Below are 17,021 nucleotides of genomic sequence, written 5' to 3'. Positions count from 1 at the left end.
GCCTACAACTATTAGACCTAATTGAATTAGAATTGTATTGCACAAATGGTCTTCTTTGCTAGCTCTCGCGGGCCACATAAAATGTGAACAAATAGATTTGTTTACAACAAAAATATTAATTATTATATCAATAATATTATTGTTATTATATTAATATAATAACATTGAATGTATTGGGTATCAATAAATTCAATTGAGAAGCATATTTTTGCTGTCATTGCACTTTTCTGTAGGCTTTAGGCTATTCTATTTCATATATCACACATGTACATTGTCAATTGAATGCTTTATTTTACAAAGTAGTTTGAGCTACTTTTTCTGCATAGCTTGTAGTTTCCTAAACTACATTTCTCCCAGGGTAGCTTTGCTGTAGTTTCAACTACTTCCATGGTGAAGTAGTTGGTAGCTTCCTAAGCTATGCTTTCAAAGTAACTTCCCCAACGTTGATGGTGGTGCTGTGGGCGAATGAGCATGTCCTCGAGCTTTTTATTGATTGGTTTATAATTAGTGGTCAAGCCAAATGGGTTCTCATTAACTCTCTAACAAGCCACCAATCAATTAAATAAAGGAGGCGGAAAATGAATTTTGCAAAAAGGTATTTGAGAGGAAAGTTATAGATTAACACTAAATAAGGTATTTGCATGAAATAGTGTAAATATATTATCCGTAGCTTGTGAAAACACCTCAGTGTATTTTTAACTCATCAATCAGAGAATTTGAAGCATTTTCATTTTTCAAAAATATTTTATTTGATAGTGATCCAGGTACAAGGAAAGAAAAGAACATGGATGTATCTTACAGGACATGGGAATGAGACTGTAAAAGTTTATTTTCTTGATCCACTCTCTTCTTGGACAAGGACATGCAAGTGAATACAGAAGGTTGTTTACAGAAAGAAAAAGGCAGAATGTATTGTAGAAATGGCATCGGAGCGGGGCGTCACCTTGCCCCATACTGTACAGAAAGACTTCACCCAACAACTTTCTCTTTTTGTCATTTTTAATCCTCTTTTATAGCAAAAAGGCAACACACAGATAGGCTACAAAGAACCAACAATATTGAGAAAATAAGAGAGAGAAAGCCAAAGTACTTTCATCCATCCAAAAAGATTATTTTTCTATTGTCTTGACAAGCAAATTGTGAGCGTTTTTGCCCCGTGTTGAAAAAGGTTTTCAGTTTCTTTAGTTGTGACATGAGAGGAGCAGTGTAGTGAACATGCAGGACAAAGAGTGACTCAGTATTTTGGAGGACTAACTGTACTGACCCGGCACTACTGACCCGGCATGTCACCATGCTGTGAGCGCAGAGAGCCTATCAACTCCTTATGGCCCCGCTGCTCTGTTCTGACAGCACACTTTACAAGGAGAAAAAAGGAGGGGGAAAAAAAGACATTTTATATTCCACAAATCTTTATGCATATTTCACAATATACTTTTATTATCATTTTAATAAATACAAAACAACAACACTGTGATTTAAAAGAAAACAATGAGTATTAAAGAGACACTAAAACGCATTAGACATTAGAAATATCAATATTAATTTGGTATGTTCTTTTACTGACATCTTGTCTTAAGGTGGATGAACCAGCACATTATACTCGGAACTCAAAATCCACAGCCGAAAAAAGAAAAAGAGGGGGCGACAGTATTCGGAAAATGAAAGGGATATTTTTCAGCAATGAAAATGGAATGGCATAATGGAGTGGAGATGCATATGGATATATACACATATATACACACACACACATGAACACCACCAGAATGTAAAATAACCTGAGATACTCTTTGCACCTCATTTCCAGAACACTGGCCACTGGGTGGATGATATGAAATGACGATGGCATAAAGACAACAGTACAACAGCATCTGACGGCATTTTTAGTTTCCACCCCCCTTTATCAACATTAGCAGTACAAAAAAAAGACAAAACAGTCATTGAACCAGAAAAATCCTCAACATTAATATCGAAAACATTGTAAGCAGCGTTTTGGAGTCCATAAAAGGCATACAAAGAAACAAGCTTTTCATTAAAAAAAATAATCATAAAAAAATAAAAAATAAATAAAAAGTCTTAAAAGATAGAAATTGAGAATCTGAGACTGTGTGTGTGTCTTAAAAGATAGAAATTGAGAATCTGAGAATCTGAGACTGTGTGTGTGTGTGTGTGTGTGTGTGTGTGTGTGTCTGTTGTGGCGGTCAGGCAGATAGGATAGGAAGTGGTCTGCTGCAGACTGTGGCTGTAGAGACGGAGGCAGTGGGACCTGCTAGTTAATATACAAGGCTTTTTCTCCATAATCATTTCACCATAAACACAAAGCTTCACTGTAGACTGTACACACTGCCATTTCTTCTCAAACAAGACTGAAGGCTATTGACCCAACACTGTGCTAATCATAGCCATAACTGCCAACTGAGACACCAAGCTTCAGAGCGACGGCTTTAACAGATATTGTACATACAGCACTTCAATTGGACCGAGCAGGTCATTGTGTTGTTTTCCTGGATGATTCTGTACCATGGAAAGTATAAAAATCAAAACAAAAATAACAATAAGTGCTCTAAGCTAAGCAAACAATATTTGAAAATGGATGGAACTACAAGACAATTCTTTTTTAAATGGGATCAATGTAAACCGATAGTGTTGCTCCACTGATGATGTTTTAGGTAGTGTGTCATCTCTACTGTCAAATCTAACAGTCACTGCACATGGTCTACAGTGGGATGATCATAAGAAACACTCCTTTGTGTGTAAAGTCCGCTTTCTTATTAAGGCTATTTGACGCATCCCAACCCGGTGTATGTACCCATTGTAAGTGCCATGAATGAGCAATGTGGAGAGACGCTGGCTGGCCTCCCTTCCTCTCTTTTACTGCGAGCAAGCCGCAGTTATGTGGTGTAGGGGAGCGTAAACTCGGTGCAGTAATATTACGTAGGCAGTAAAACATATAAAAATGAAATAAAACTTGAAATGCTCAGAGACCCTTGTATAAAAATAATGACTACACTCCCTCAGTCTGGTTCTGAAAACAAGACAATGCCTGGAGTCGCCCCAAACCGTTGAGGGCTTCAAACTTATCAAACTTCTTTTAGGACCGTTAATAGGAATTAAATAATCCACTCGCTCGCTCAGTACCGTACCCTCTGTGCGCAATTCTTCCAGCCCATATCCTAAAAAGACCCTCAAGAACTCTCTGTCTACCACCCAATTAGTCGCAACTATGGAAATGGGCGTCTTATTTGTTGCTGTCTGCGAGCAAAGCCTTACTCTTTAATATCTCTCTGTACATTAGTATATATTTTCTTCTCTCTACTTTACAGTACAGAAACTCCTCTTCACATATTCTTCCGGTTCTTCATGTCAGCAGGAGCTATGTTTTTGTGCTTATCACCAAAATTGCAGTGCAAAAACAATAATTAATCATAATAATGATAATAATTAATGGTAACTATTAACAAACAATGGATTATAAAACAATTATTTTATGGCACAACAGCCACTCAATTCACATATAATACAAATAACCAGATAAAACCAACTGTACCTGTCTGTATATGGAAATAAAAAAAAGCTCAAACTGAATTAGGCTTGCATAGCAATGCAACAACAAGGTAAAGAATATATTTACAGGAAACAAAATTCCCTTTTTCCCATAAGGGCAGTTACTCAGAAAATTAGTTGTTCTCATATAGATGTTTTCTTTTCTTTTTTACTTGCCTTTTTTTTAACAAAAAGAAAATTACAGTAAGGTAGGAGGTGGAAAATATTTTCTTGAGGACGTAAAACATAGTGAGATGTACAGTATGTCTGTGTCTATACATCACATTTACAGTTCTGTGACACTGCCATTCACTGGTTCCCTCCTCTGCTGCACTCCTTCCCTCTGAGAACACACAAGCTAAGGACAAAGTCCATCGTCCCAACTCGCGAGGCGCCTTTCTTTCCAGGATGGACCAGGCTTTCTCCAGTTCACACCCCAGGCAGGTCCCTCTGTGAGAAGCAAGGGAAACCAAGGTTAGTCCCAAAATAAGGTTTGCTAAAATGAAGCGAACGACACTTTCATTGATAACTAGAAGTGCACTCGGAGAGCGCAGACCTCCGCCAAGGCCAATACTCCAGTCTGCTATGATATCAAATTTGGGATCAGAACCCTAACCCACCCATATCCCCTACCCACCCTTCGAACCCTGAGTCTCTACGACCTTCCTAGCTATGGCCCTTTTTCCCTAGCCCCGCCCCGTTTCCTGACCACGGCGCCCTACCCACCTCTTGAACCCCGACTCCCTACAATGTTCCTATACCTAGCTATGGCCCCTTTTTCTTAGCCCCGCCCCCTCCCTTGACCCGATCTGGGTCGAATCCGCCACAAAATGTTATGGGTTCTTCCTTGGCCCATGCTACACCCTCCCACCAAGTTTCATGAAAATCGGCCCAGTAGTTTTTCCGTAATCCTGCTAACAAACAAACAAACAAACAAACAGCACCGAAAACATAACCTCCTAATAAGGAGTACAACCAACAAATACAATTACTTAATTCTATTCAAAAGATACGCACATAACTCTCCCGAGTATTGTCCCTGTCCATTGGTCCCCAGGAATTCAGCGTGCTCTGTGGCGGTCCACTGCTGCGGCTGTCGCGGGCCCGTCGAGCCCTTGGAGGAGGCTGTGCCAGAGGAGCTGTGACCGCCGGGGGAGGGGAAGGAGGGTTTACTGTAGGGCAGGCATCCTTCCTCTGAAAAACACACACAAGGACCCACAGACACCCATTCAGTTGGAAACATAGACAGACAATTTTGACTTTAAAATGATAATACACAAGATTCTTCTTTTTCCTGATTTTGGCGACACCTTTGGTGATGAGCGGTCATTACATTGGTGCACAGGCCCAACATACTGTAACACTAAAGACACTGCAGTTTCTTGTATCTCTTCAACTTTCTTTTATTTAGGCCGAACAATCTTATCTTATTTTGACATTTTGAGTGAGAGCATAAGTAGCTGAAGGGTTTGATGTATAACATATAGTGTTAAAGTTGTGTGAAAACACTCAGTTTTAAAATGTGTGAATTTAGTCAAAAGTACAGGCTATAAAGTGAATTGTGACATCATACACTCAAGGCATCTCCATAGGATCCCATTGGTTGATTATGTTTTGAACAGTGCAAGGGGGTGGAGCAATGACCACTCAGCAATCGGGGTCTATCTGACGTCACCTAGACCTGTGTTCTCGTTCAAATCTCATAATCTCACATTCAGACCAGTCGGTATCCTGTGATTTTTTTCTAATGGAGAGAACTTTCAGATATGTTTACCTCATTATTCGAAACTTTGGCCACGTTTAATATGAACATCCATCATTATATATATGACACAAAATGTGGAAAACCATAATATGTTACCTTTAAAGCACTATAGGTAAATAAACTTGAACCCCCTCGTAGGCATTTAGAATAGCAAATGTAAAAGCTTAAACGGATAGAGGTCATTATCGTATGGTACCAAATCAGAGATAGAGTAGGAAAATGAACATTTGTTATTATGAAAACGTTGCAGGTTATTACTTTTTAAGTTTGATCACTGCAGTGAAAATGCCTGACTAACTACGTGACCTACAACGCTGTGGAGATGAGCTCTTTGCTGCAGTATGGCGGCCGACGCGGGGACAAAGAGTCTCTGCCTGACATCTGCAGTGTGCTGGTGCCAGCAGACAGTGCCAGGCAGGGCGTGCCACAGAGAGGACTCTCAGCCTCACACATGGGCCTTACAGCCACCAGCCCTGGGAGGGGGTCAATACAATAACAGAGGGAGCACTGGCTGCTGTGGCGCCCCCCGCTGCAGGCCAGTATAACATTGACCCTCAGCAGTCTCCCCCGTTCCATGAAATCTCATCATACTACTCCCCGCCGCTCGGCTAATGACTGTAATACAGCCTGCCCCGACCTCACTGGATTCTACTGTGCCTCAGCCAGCGCTGAAAGCCGTATGGGAATTCACTTGTCTTTTTTTCGCAGAGATGTTGAACGTGGCACCTGTCTTCTCCCAGCCTCTCTGTCTGTCAGATGGACTGTCTGTCTGTGCAAGTGCTGGCACACGGAGGGCAGGGCGCACAGCATGGAGCTATCTAATGATGGCATCACGCACACAGATGGGCTGTGTGCTTTCAGAGTGCTGCTGTTTGGGTGAGAAAAGAAAAGCTTGAGCGATTACAGTGCGTCTCAGTTGCTGGGGCCTCCCGCCTTACTCAGAGCAGAGCGTGCCAATGTTGGCCACAGTTACCGGGGGGGTGGGGGGAGGCTGGGGAGGGGGGACGGGGGGCATTCTGGAAACAAGCAAGTGGCAGACAGTGCAATCTGTTCATGGGAGCACAGTCTGAACTCAGCATGAACGTTAACTTCGACACAAGAACTTAGTGGAAAAATACCTCGGTGCCAAAGCCGCAGCAGCACCAAAACTTCCATGTCCTTGTTTTGTCTTCTTGTAGTAATAATGCAATGAAATCACTCTTTAACACAACTACAGTCAAAAAAGAAGAAGAAGAAGAAGAACAAAATCTGGCCACCGAGCAGCTCCATTGGTGCGCTTGGGGTTAAAGGCCTTGCTCAAGGGCACCTCAGTGGTGCTAATGAGGGAGGGGCAAGCACTGATTTTTCACCCACCCAGCTTTATCATGCTGGTCCCGAGGATTGAACCGACGACCTTCCAGTCACAAGCTCACTTCTCTAACCTTTAGGCCACCACTGCATTGTTAGATTGTGAAGCCTAGAAGTTTCATTTCCTTGTCATCAATTCCAATTCCAGTAAGGGGAATTATGTATTTATTTATGCATGTAATTATGTATTTCAATTATAATTAAGTATTATCAAATGTAAAAGCAAGTTGAACACAGATACAGAGGATGGATGCTACCTTGTTTTCATTGGTTAGCATGGCATTTGGCTTAGCAGTGTAATGTACCAGCTTGGCTTTAGGATTTTGTTGGGCTGGGAGGTGATGCAGAGCTGGCATAAATCACACATCTCTTTGACATCTTTATAACGGAATAAATGTCACGTTGACATTTATGTAAAGCCTGTTTATGCGTTTAGCTTCTTTACATTTGACTCACTCGTACCTGTTATGTGTCCCCTGCGCCCATCGTCCGCTCGGTCCACGGAGCCCAGCCTGTCTTGAGCCTGGCGGTGATGTTCCAGAGTGGTGCGTGTCTGTCTGTCCTCCAGCCCAGACACAGGCCCTGGCATGGGCTGTCGCTCCAGGGATGACGCATTCCTGTCTGAAGGGGGCCCCATGCTGCCTACACTGCGGGCCCCCTGGATGCGGCCCTGTCCCAGACAGGGAGGAGGCTCAGGGGGAGGAGGTAGGTCTGCACAGAGGGGAAACCACAGAATAATCAATTAGCTGTCAGTAACATGCTACAAAAATGCTCATCATGTGTGGAAACATCTCCACTGGTGGTTTTATAATGGTTACTTGTTTAAAGTAATTAAAACAAAATAAATCAAATTTGTGTCCGTCAGTTTTGTATTTTATGATTAACAAAATATGAAAAAACTCAAAAAAGTAATTTTGATCAAAATATTACAACAGAGTTCCACCCAGTTCCAGTGGCAAATTACCAAAAGTAATAGCAATTGTGGTAGTACAAATAAACAGAGATGAAAATGTGAAGATCAGTTAAAAATATTTGAAGGCAATCTAGATAAAATATGGAAAATATCTGAAGCAATGGACTAACCGTCTGCACTAGGATCTCTCCGGTGGGGTGCTGTGCCCTGGCTTCGTGGCTTGCGGGTGGGCCGGGCGGCCCTCTGGTGGCCCAGGCTGTGTGTGCCCACTGTGCTGCCATCTGTGGAGAATGGACTGCTGGGCCGCGGCCTGTGGGACAGGCCTTTACCTGCAGGCAGAGACACAGGCACACAGGTCAGCTTGTTAGTGAAGAGACAGAGAGGACGGGGGAAAGCAAGAAACCAGATGGTAGGGCTGAGGCCTTAGCTGTAGACTTAAAAAGATGCATTTATTAATCAAAGACCCAAAAACCTATTAGAAATAAAAGATAGAGCTTTGTAAAAAAGAAGAAACACTTGTTAGAAGCCTGTAATGAGGTCGCCAGTTTAACATGTCACCCAGTTATTCCTTCAACCCAAGTAAGCTGGAGTGCAAAGCCAGGAGAGTTACAGGAAAGGGGAGTCAAGAAATAGCGAGACATCCTCGGTCCAGCCAGGTACAACAGGTGCCATGCACAACCTGGGCACAGCATCCACAAGCGGCAGCAACAGAGATCAAATCTGCAGCGAACAATATGAGGGAAATCAGTGAAAGGATGACAGAGGAGGAGCAACCAGAGGAGAAAAAGAGGAAATGGTCATCTTCCAGTGGGAGAAGTTCCAGGCCAGCAGGTTGTGGGCAGGTAGGCTCCACACACGCACACCAACCTCTCTTGCTGAGGCTAGTGCCCTCCAGGCGGTAGCCGGCCTTGTCTGCAGCGGCCACCAGGGCCTGGGCAAAGCTGCAGTGGGTAAAGATGGAGCCATCGGACGAACTGCCCAAACTGGACCTGTGGCTGGAGAACTGACGCTCGTCCTCCGAGGCCGAGCCCCACCCGTTCACCATGGACCCTGTGGAACACCACAGCTACAGCTTCAGTGTGTGTGTACACTACTGTGTGTGTGTGTGTGTGTGTGTGTGTGTGTGTGTGTGTGTGTGTGTGTGTGTGTGTGTGTGTGTGTGTGTACAGAAACGTTAAAATTTCCCCACGTCATGTTTATAGCTTCTGGCTAGCTTCAACTTTTATGAATGTATGACCTGCCACACTGAACATCTGTGCAGAGACTGTATATTTGGACGGATGAATGCATTGTGTAATCTTATAATGAGAGGTAATATTAAGTCAAAGGTCCCAGACTTAAAATGGTTTTTCTGTTTGCTGCAGGGCATCACTGTTCTCGCAGGTGACGAGCGCTTTTGTACAGTCATTCTGTTCTGGCCTGCCCTCATTCATCTGCTGCAAACATATGCACACAGTGCATAGAGAGCGCACGCGCGCGCACACGCACGCACACGCACGCACACGCACACACACACACACACACACACACACACACACACGCACGCACGCACGCACGCACGTACACACACAGTGGGACAGCAGGCCTGAGGTTGCTCTTGTTTTGATAAAGAAGAATGAGTGCACCTGTGCAGAGTGGAGTTGGCCACAGCACTGCCTCAGGTGAGACAGATGAAGCAGCTCACAAAACAGTGTGTGGGATCAAACACCTGGTGGGACACACTACACACACGCTTACTCCTGTTTGAAAACGCACAGAGACTGCTGTCGAAAATGTCGACGCATGTTGTAGAAAAGATATAGTTTGAAATGAGGAATGGAGCAATATGAAAATTTTAGCCAATAAGATGACCGATATTAACATTGCTGTTATGGCCGATAACCGATATTTAGCGATGTCGATATGATCTGTATAAAAACAAGTTTCTATGATAATCAAATTTTGTACATACTGAAAAACACAGTGAATTTGAAAAAGTAATGTCTTCCAAAACATTTGCAAAAGCCCATAAGTCATAGATTTACCACATTGTTTCCTCTCAATATGAAGATTTTGGCCGATACCGATATTAACATTGCTGTTATTTTGCTCATCGGACCGATACCGATGTACCGTAAATTCCGGACTATAAGCCGCACCTTTTTACCCGTTTTTTGGGCTTTTTTGGCCCCTGCGGCTTATATAACGGTGCGGCTTATCTATGGATTTTTTCAACAAAAAAAAAAAAAAAAAAAAAATCTCTCTTTTTTAGCACTCTTTCTAACTATAAATCCTATATAACTATAATAAGTTTTAATTTCCTCTCTTGCCCTCTTTTCACCACACTGTATGACACTGTGTGCACTGTAAAAAACAACACAGGTGGTGTTGTGTTATGTTGTTTTGTTGAAATGTTAATAAATGGGAGCTTCCTCAAACAGCCATCTCTTTCCCGACAATCCCCTCTGTGCATGAACCCTTACATATGGTAATTAAACATTAAAACACAAAAAAAAAAAAAAAAAAAAAGAAAAAAAAAATACCATTAAAACACCCGCGGCTTATAGTCCGGTGCGGCTTATATAAGAAAAAAATAGTCAACTTTGCAGGTGCGGCTTATACACCGGTGCGGCTTATAGTCCGGAATTTACGGTATTTAAAAATGACTAACATCGGCGGATCGATATGAATGCCGATATATCGTGCATCCCTAGTTTGTATACAAAATCAGTTATAGCTACGTTGATTTTTGTTATAAAAACCCTGAAATATGCAACCCCCACATGTCACTTTCAGGAGTAAAAGACAGAGGAAAAGGTTGCATGTCTGATTTAATCAATAGCCTACAGTCGTTAACATGCCAGCAATACTGAAAAATGATGGACAATCTGACTGAAGGGGTTCCTGGAAGCTCTTGCAGCTTTCTGCTGGTGTATCTGTGCTACTGTAAGTATGTCTTCATGCTCTGCTTTTTCACTGATACAGTATAAAGAGCCAAGCCAGCACTTTAAATATCAAAGTATCAGTCTGCCAATAAAAACAAGACACTTTGGCAAGCAAGAGCTCAGTCGGCTAATGTGACAGCTTTCTGAGGGACTGCTTTGGCAGACTTTACAAAAGTGGCACTAACCCAAGTGCTCTGTGCACGCGCACACACACACACACACACACACACACACACACACACACACACACACACACACACACAGCGAGGTGAATGAATAGAATGGTGGTACAGAGAAGCACCATTAAAGGTCACAAAGGTCATGGAGGCAGAGAAGGGGACAAAAAGTTAGCACCGGGGTTTAGCGGAGGTCAGTGGAGGTGACAGTCAGGATCCTGGCCAAGACAGGCCGGCAGAGTCAACTGAAGCCAACTCACACATGTGTCAGCTGTGGTGAGAGTTTGCTCTCTCAGATGGCACTTCTCATTGGAACACAATATGACACATTTAGGAATGGGCATAAAACTTAAGAAATATGATTATGGTTTATTAAGCCAAATACTTTGGGATATCCGCTTGAAAGTGTTTCCATTTTCTCCATCTGCGAGTCTACATCTTTTTTTCCCTTCGGATTTTTCTCCCATTACCTCCTCAATTGTACTTGGCCAATTCCCCCTGCTGTCCCGGTCGTTGCTCCACTCCCTCTGCCGATCTGGGGAGAGTTGTAGACTAGCACATGCTTCCTCCGATACATGTGCAGTCAGCAGCCACTTCTTTTCACCGAGCAGCGAGGAGTTTCAACCGCAGGACATAGCGCATGAGAGGATCACAATATTCCCCCCAGTTCCCATCCCCCTGAACAGGCACCTCAATTGACCAGAGGAGGCGCTAGTGCAGCTTCCCACCCGCAGACACGGCCAATTGTGTCTGTAAGTACGTCTGGCCAAGACGGAAGTACCGCTGCCGGCAATTGAACCCGCGGGGCTCCGCAGTGGTAGGCAAATGCTTTTCTTCAGCCACATTATCTCCAAGATGCGTTTATTTAGCCACTGCATGTGACCTTAGGGAGCTGTGCCTTCAACAGCTAACATCTCACCAGCTTCACACCCCTACTACAGTGAAATCCTCACAGATTAAAGGAAACTTCTATAAACTATAAGCTTGCATAAGGCGGAGAACTCCTTACACATTCCATTTTTACAGCAATAACTGAAATCCACAGGCAGTAACTACTTTCAGTCCTCTATCTTGCCAAGCTATTTTCTTTGAAATTCTTTTCTCTGAGTTTTTCTCTAAGAAAGAAAGACAGCAATTCCGCTGGGTCCAATCCTCCCACAAAGAATAGAGCAGATAATGAAGTATAGGCAGTGCCAGCCAAAGCACTGAAGCTTCCAGCTCGTCCGGCTCAGCTGAGGAACACTGCCTCAGCAAATCACATCACACAGAATGACTTCTCAGCTGCCCTCTGCCACCAACTACTGCTGCACCTCTGGACCACTTCTATTCTCAGAAATAGCACTCCACTCAAACTGTAATCACTGTAACATTGATTTAGAGAAAATCTATCTAGTTTTCTCTTTTTGCCCTAGGGGTGTCACGATTCTCCAAAATCCACGATTCGATTTGCCTTTCGATTTTAAGGTCACGATTCAATTCGATTCTCGATTTAAACCTTTTTTCTTTTCATCACAGACCCTATGCCATTGTTAGACTATCAAGTCTTGATTTGTGAAGATCAAGACTCAAAGATTATATTTGGGGCGTATACCCTGAAAGAAAGACCCTGGTGACACCACTAGCAGAAGGATTTTCCGGTTCTGTTGTTTCTGCATGCAGCTGCTGCAGGCTACCGGTGAGCTCGCTAACTAGCAGCTACGCTGTGTTGTCATTGTTGTTTATTTTTGTTTTCTTTGGGCATGTGCAACTAGGGAGGAGAGGGTGGAGAGAGAAAGAAAGACTGGGACAATTGCAATTCTGCTTGTGTGATATCAATGATCGAAATTGAACCCCCATGTAGAATTGAAATCATGACACCCCGTCCTAGAATTGTGGATTTTTTTCCCTTAGCCCAGGACCAAGGTTTGCTCTGTGGATCATCTGTCATTTTATCATGTCTTGAACCAGAGCAATGGGCCAAGCCATGTACTCTAAAAACCTCCGGTCCTCCACGCGCTAACAGACCAAGGCTGGTAAATGGGAGCTGGTCGGGGACAGTAAAATCCAGCCTGGGTCCCTCCTGCCACTAAAACAGATTTATACCGACAGAGAGCCTCATCTGCATGTCGTTAAGCGGCGAAATCATTCCCCCTGACGAGCAGGCGTCTCTACCTGCCGTCGAGAGACGTGACCCTGCTCCTCACAAAGCTGGCAAGGCTTTATGGCAGAGTAATCGCCCAGAACAGCCCAGCTCTCAACTCATTGTAGACATAACTTACCCACCAGCACATCTCTGCTTTACGCCACCTATACCTGCTGCTCGACGCGCAAAGCCCGCTAATACCCGTGTGTTCACTTCAGCTCTCTGGCTCAGACAAAACACGGGCCCGCCGATGCCCGCCAGACGATCAGGATTTACATTGATCTATTGAGAAATGTGCTGTATTATCTCAGAGCACAGAATAACACATTGGAAAGCCCGAAACAGACGATCTGCTGGTGAAAAATGGCCCCAGAGGAGAGGCTTGGGGCTTTTTTTCTGGGGCAGCGGGGAGAATGTTTGATTTACTGGCCTTTGGTGAAACATTAAGAAAACAGACCTATTTCCATATTATTAAAACAATGACAAATCTATCACTCCTAGCCCCCTCTTTACACAGCCTCAAACTGGTGGCCACTATAAATCTCCACAGTCCCCCCCCCCCCCCCCCCACATCCTCCCTGTGCTCCTCCCGCTAACCCGGGAGCTGGGTCCATGTCTGTGTTGTCAGAGGATGGGTGAGCGAGGCAGCCTCACAGAGAGATAAGAAGAAATAGTGCTGTCTGCAGAGTAATACAGTGGGGGAGAGATGCAGCAGATTAGCAGCCGCTCGCTGCTTTGTATTCCTCTAAATATATCAGCAGTAGCATGTGTCAGCGCCACCACAGCCTCGGCTCCATCATCCCATGGAAAACTACTGTTTAGGCCTGCCACCGACAGAGAAGAGCAGCAAGCAACGGTGTCAACGCTGCTACCGCCCTTCTCTCTCTGTCTCGACCAGCTCAGCTCTCCTAGCTTCACATATTCTCTCTGTACCTTTCCACTCATCCATTTCCAAATACCTATCATGCGTATTTGTTTTTTGCCTTGTTGGAAGAGCTAGAAGATAGATAGAACATGTCACGGGGTCGCGCTATGTCGGCATTTTGTATCACCTCCTGTCCCCACAGTACACGATGGCCCGATCCCGGACATTTTTCAAAAACACCCCTGCAGTTTGAACCTGTAGTTTACAGAGGGCTAGAGAGGCCTGGTCAGTTTGAACCTGGAGTTTACAGAGGGCTAGAGAGGCCTGGTCAGTTTGAACCTGGAGTTTACAGAGGGCTTGTAGGGCCTGGTCAGTTTGAACCTGTAGTTTATAGAGGGCTTGTGGGGCCTGGTCAGTTTGAACCTGTAGTTTACAGAGGGCTTGTGGGGCCTGGTCAGTTTGAACCTGTAGTTTATAGAGGGCTTGTGGGGCCTGGTCAGTTTGAACCTGTAGTTTATAGAGGGCTAGAGGGGCCTGGTCAGTTTGAACCTGGTCTTTAGAGAGGGCTTGTGGGGCCTGGTCAGTTTGAACCTGTAGTTTAGAGAGGGCTAGAGGGGCCTGGTCAGTTTGAACCTGGTGTTTAGAGAGGGCTTGTGGGGCCTGGTCAGTTTGAACCTGTAGTTTAGAGAGGGCTAGAGGGGCCTGGTCAGTTTGAACCTGGCATTTAGAGAGGGCTTGTGGGGCCTGGTCAGTTTGAACCTGTAGTTTAGAGAGGGCTAGAGGGGCCTGGTCAGTTTGAACCTGGTGTTTAGAGAGGGCTTGTGGGGCCTGGTCAGTTTGAACCTGTAGTTTAGAGAGGGCTTGTGGGGCCTGGTCAGTTTGAACCTGTAGTTTAGAGAGGGCTAGAGGGGCCTGGTCAGTTTGAACCTGGTGTTTAGAGAGGGCTAGAGGGGCCTGGTCAGTTTGAACCTGTAGTTTATAGAGGGCTAGAGGGGCCTGGTCAGTTTGAACCTGGCGTTTAGAGAGGGCTTGCGGGGCCTGGTCAGTTTGAACCTGGCGTTTAGAGAGGGTTACTGGGGCCTGGTCAGTTTGAACCTGGCGTTTAGAGAGGGCTAGAGGGGCCTGGTCAGTTTGAACCTGGCGTTTAGAGAGGGCTAGAGGGGCCTGGTCAGTTTGTGCGAGAGCAGCAACGAGGGACCCAGCCCCGCTGTCTCCACCGTTCCAATGTCATGCCCTTCAGATGTCCCCTCCGACAGACGGCTGTAAAAGCTTTCAGCGAGTTGTAAAAATGGAAATGGTGCCTCTGGTCTGGAATGGAATATGCCGCACGTGAAATTTATTTCAAATCTCCTAGGAAAGATATGGGCGGCGGTCGCTGGCTCCGGCGCCGTGTGCGAGTTAAATCACAGTCACTCACCCCTGCTCGCCTTGCCTCTCCCTCTTAATTTCCCTCTCACTATCCTGTTTAAAATTCATGGACTTTCTTATCTCTTTTTGGGAGGCGATAATTATAATTCCCCAGAGTCTGCCAAAAGTGCTCGAAAAAACCTGATTGAGGCATAGTCAGTAAGCATGTTCACATACCAATGAGCACATAACAGGCTCGTAAAAGAACATGTTACGGACAACAATCTGTTGACTGCAAAACAAGACAAAACAACAGCGGGACCAGAATACATTTTATACCTACACATAATGAGTTGATCACAGCCAGTAGCATTAGAATTAAAACATTGAAATCAGATGCTGACTGAAAAGTACCTAACATATAATGGGGAATGACAGCATAATTAATTTCTGTTTTGGTGAAATGATACGTTTCCATTGGGAAATATGAGGGGAAAACCAGAATGAAGTGAAGTTAATGTGATGTTATCGTTTATACTAGAAACCTTCCTAGAACTAGGAGCAGTGGGCAGCTGCAGTACAGCGCCCGGGGACCAACTGCAGTTCTTTTGCCATTGCCTTGGTCAGGGGCACTGACAGGAGTATTAACCCTAACATACATGTCTTTGATGGTGGGAGGAAACCCACACAAACACGGGGAGAGCATGCAAAACCCACACAGAAAGGACCTGGGATGGACCGGGGTTCGAACCTGGGACCTTCTTGCTGTGAGGCAACAGTGCTAACCACTGAGCCACCGTGTGGAATATACTACAGTTCACATTGTGTACATCAGAAAGACAGAAAGGTAATATGGACTCCAACTAAACCATGGGACGAGGTTGTGTATCTCACCTGTTAAAGAGCTGTCCAGGTTGTCCATGCTGGAGCCTGGTGTGTGCTCAATGCCGCGGGGATGCCTGGCCCCGTAGCCTTCATCCTCCTCCTCCTCCTCCTCTTCGTCCTCGTCGTCCGGCAGGTCAGTCTCCAGGTCAGACACCAGTGTGCTGGACACATAGCCCACCGGAGGGGCCGGAGCCTGGGGAGGGAGAGAGCCGCTCTGCATGTGCCTGCATGGGAGACAGAGAGACAGCGGCCTGGCTGTCATGACCCTGCTGGTATGCAGTATGCACATCTGTACACAGCCAGGAATGTGGAGGGCCGACGAATGCAGACAAAATAAAGGAAATATGGCATTCAATGAAAGACGGGACGGCATGAAGAAAGGAGAGTGAAACTGTCAATCTAATTTTAGAGACCCCTCTCGCATCCGACGCGCTGAATACATTTGGACAATTCCACTAATTCTACGGTGCCGCTCGCATGCTAACACAATGACCCACTAATTGCAGCTGTAGCCGGTACAAAGGCACGCTCTCCAGGCCTGTCGACACAAGGCTGTCACCTCACAGGCAGCCCGCTCCGCTGACAGCCGCGCATGTTTGAGGAGTGCGATCTTTGAGGCGGTTTGCACTGGGATTTGGTTGTAATTACTGGGCCTCTCCTGTTGTCAGAGATGCTCCCTAACCAACATAGTCATTACTGGGTAACATGACATCTCCTTCCTGACAAGGCTTCCATGCCCCCCCCCCTCCACCTCCCTACACTATTATGAATGGATGCCAGTCTCTCATTCTCTCTGCCATGCCGACAGCATGAAGCATGGCCTTCATCTGCCTTGCATGAGCACCACTACAATGGAATGTGCCGCACGGGGGTGTGTTTGTGTGTGTGTGTGTGTGTGTGTGTGTGTGTGTGTGTGTGTGTGTGTGTGTGTATGTGTGTGTGTGTGGAGTAAACAAGCGTGGGTAAGAATTGTGTGTCTCTTATAGAGTGGGAAACATACAGTAGTTGCCTAAGTGGTAGCATGGGCCCATTAAAATGAAATGATTAATGGGTATATCACCACAGCACAATGCGTGACTACACACATGACATGAAGGATATTATAGAACCAAAATAAATCCTTAAAGCAATAAACAT

At 45.0% G+C, this 17,021-nt stretch overlaps 1 protein-coding gene across 2 annotated transcripts in view; it reads right to left on the bottom strand.

Moving 5' to 3' along the window:
* Window positions 1–799: 799 nt before the first annotated feature.
* Window positions 800–17,021, bottom strand: part of robo2 (roundabout, axon guidance receptor, homolog 2) — a 234,005-nt gene continuing 217,783 nt past the window's right edge. For both annotated transcript variants that reach the window (XM_083637643.1, XM_083637644.1), the window contains 6 exons: window positions 15,894–16,108; window positions 8,433–8,615; window positions 7,736–7,894; window positions 7,115–7,363; window positions 4,558–4,734; window positions 800–3,990 (listed from right to left, as the gene is read on the bottom strand). In XM_083637643.1, the coding sequence (XP_083493769.1) occupies window positions 3,989–3,990; window positions 4,558–4,734; window positions 7,115–7,363; window positions 7,736–7,894; window positions 8,433–8,615; window positions 15,894–16,108 (985 nt within the window). In that variant the 3' untranslated portion in view covers window positions 800–3,988. The remainder of the gene's footprint in view (window positions 3,991–4,557; window positions 4,735–7,114; window positions 7,364–7,735; window positions 7,895–8,432; window positions 8,616–15,893; window positions 16,109–17,021) is intronic.

The sequence above is a fragment of the Poromitra crassiceps genome (genome assembly GCF_964638095.1).
Source record: "Poromitra crassiceps genome assembly, chromosome: 5".
Taxonomy (NCBI): domain Eukaryota; kingdom Metazoa; phylum Chordata; class Actinopteri; order Beryciformes; family Melamphaidae; genus Poromitra; species Poromitra crassiceps.
The sequence above is the reverse complement of the archived record's forward strand: the minus strand, read 5'-3'. Positions and strand labels throughout refer to the sequence as shown.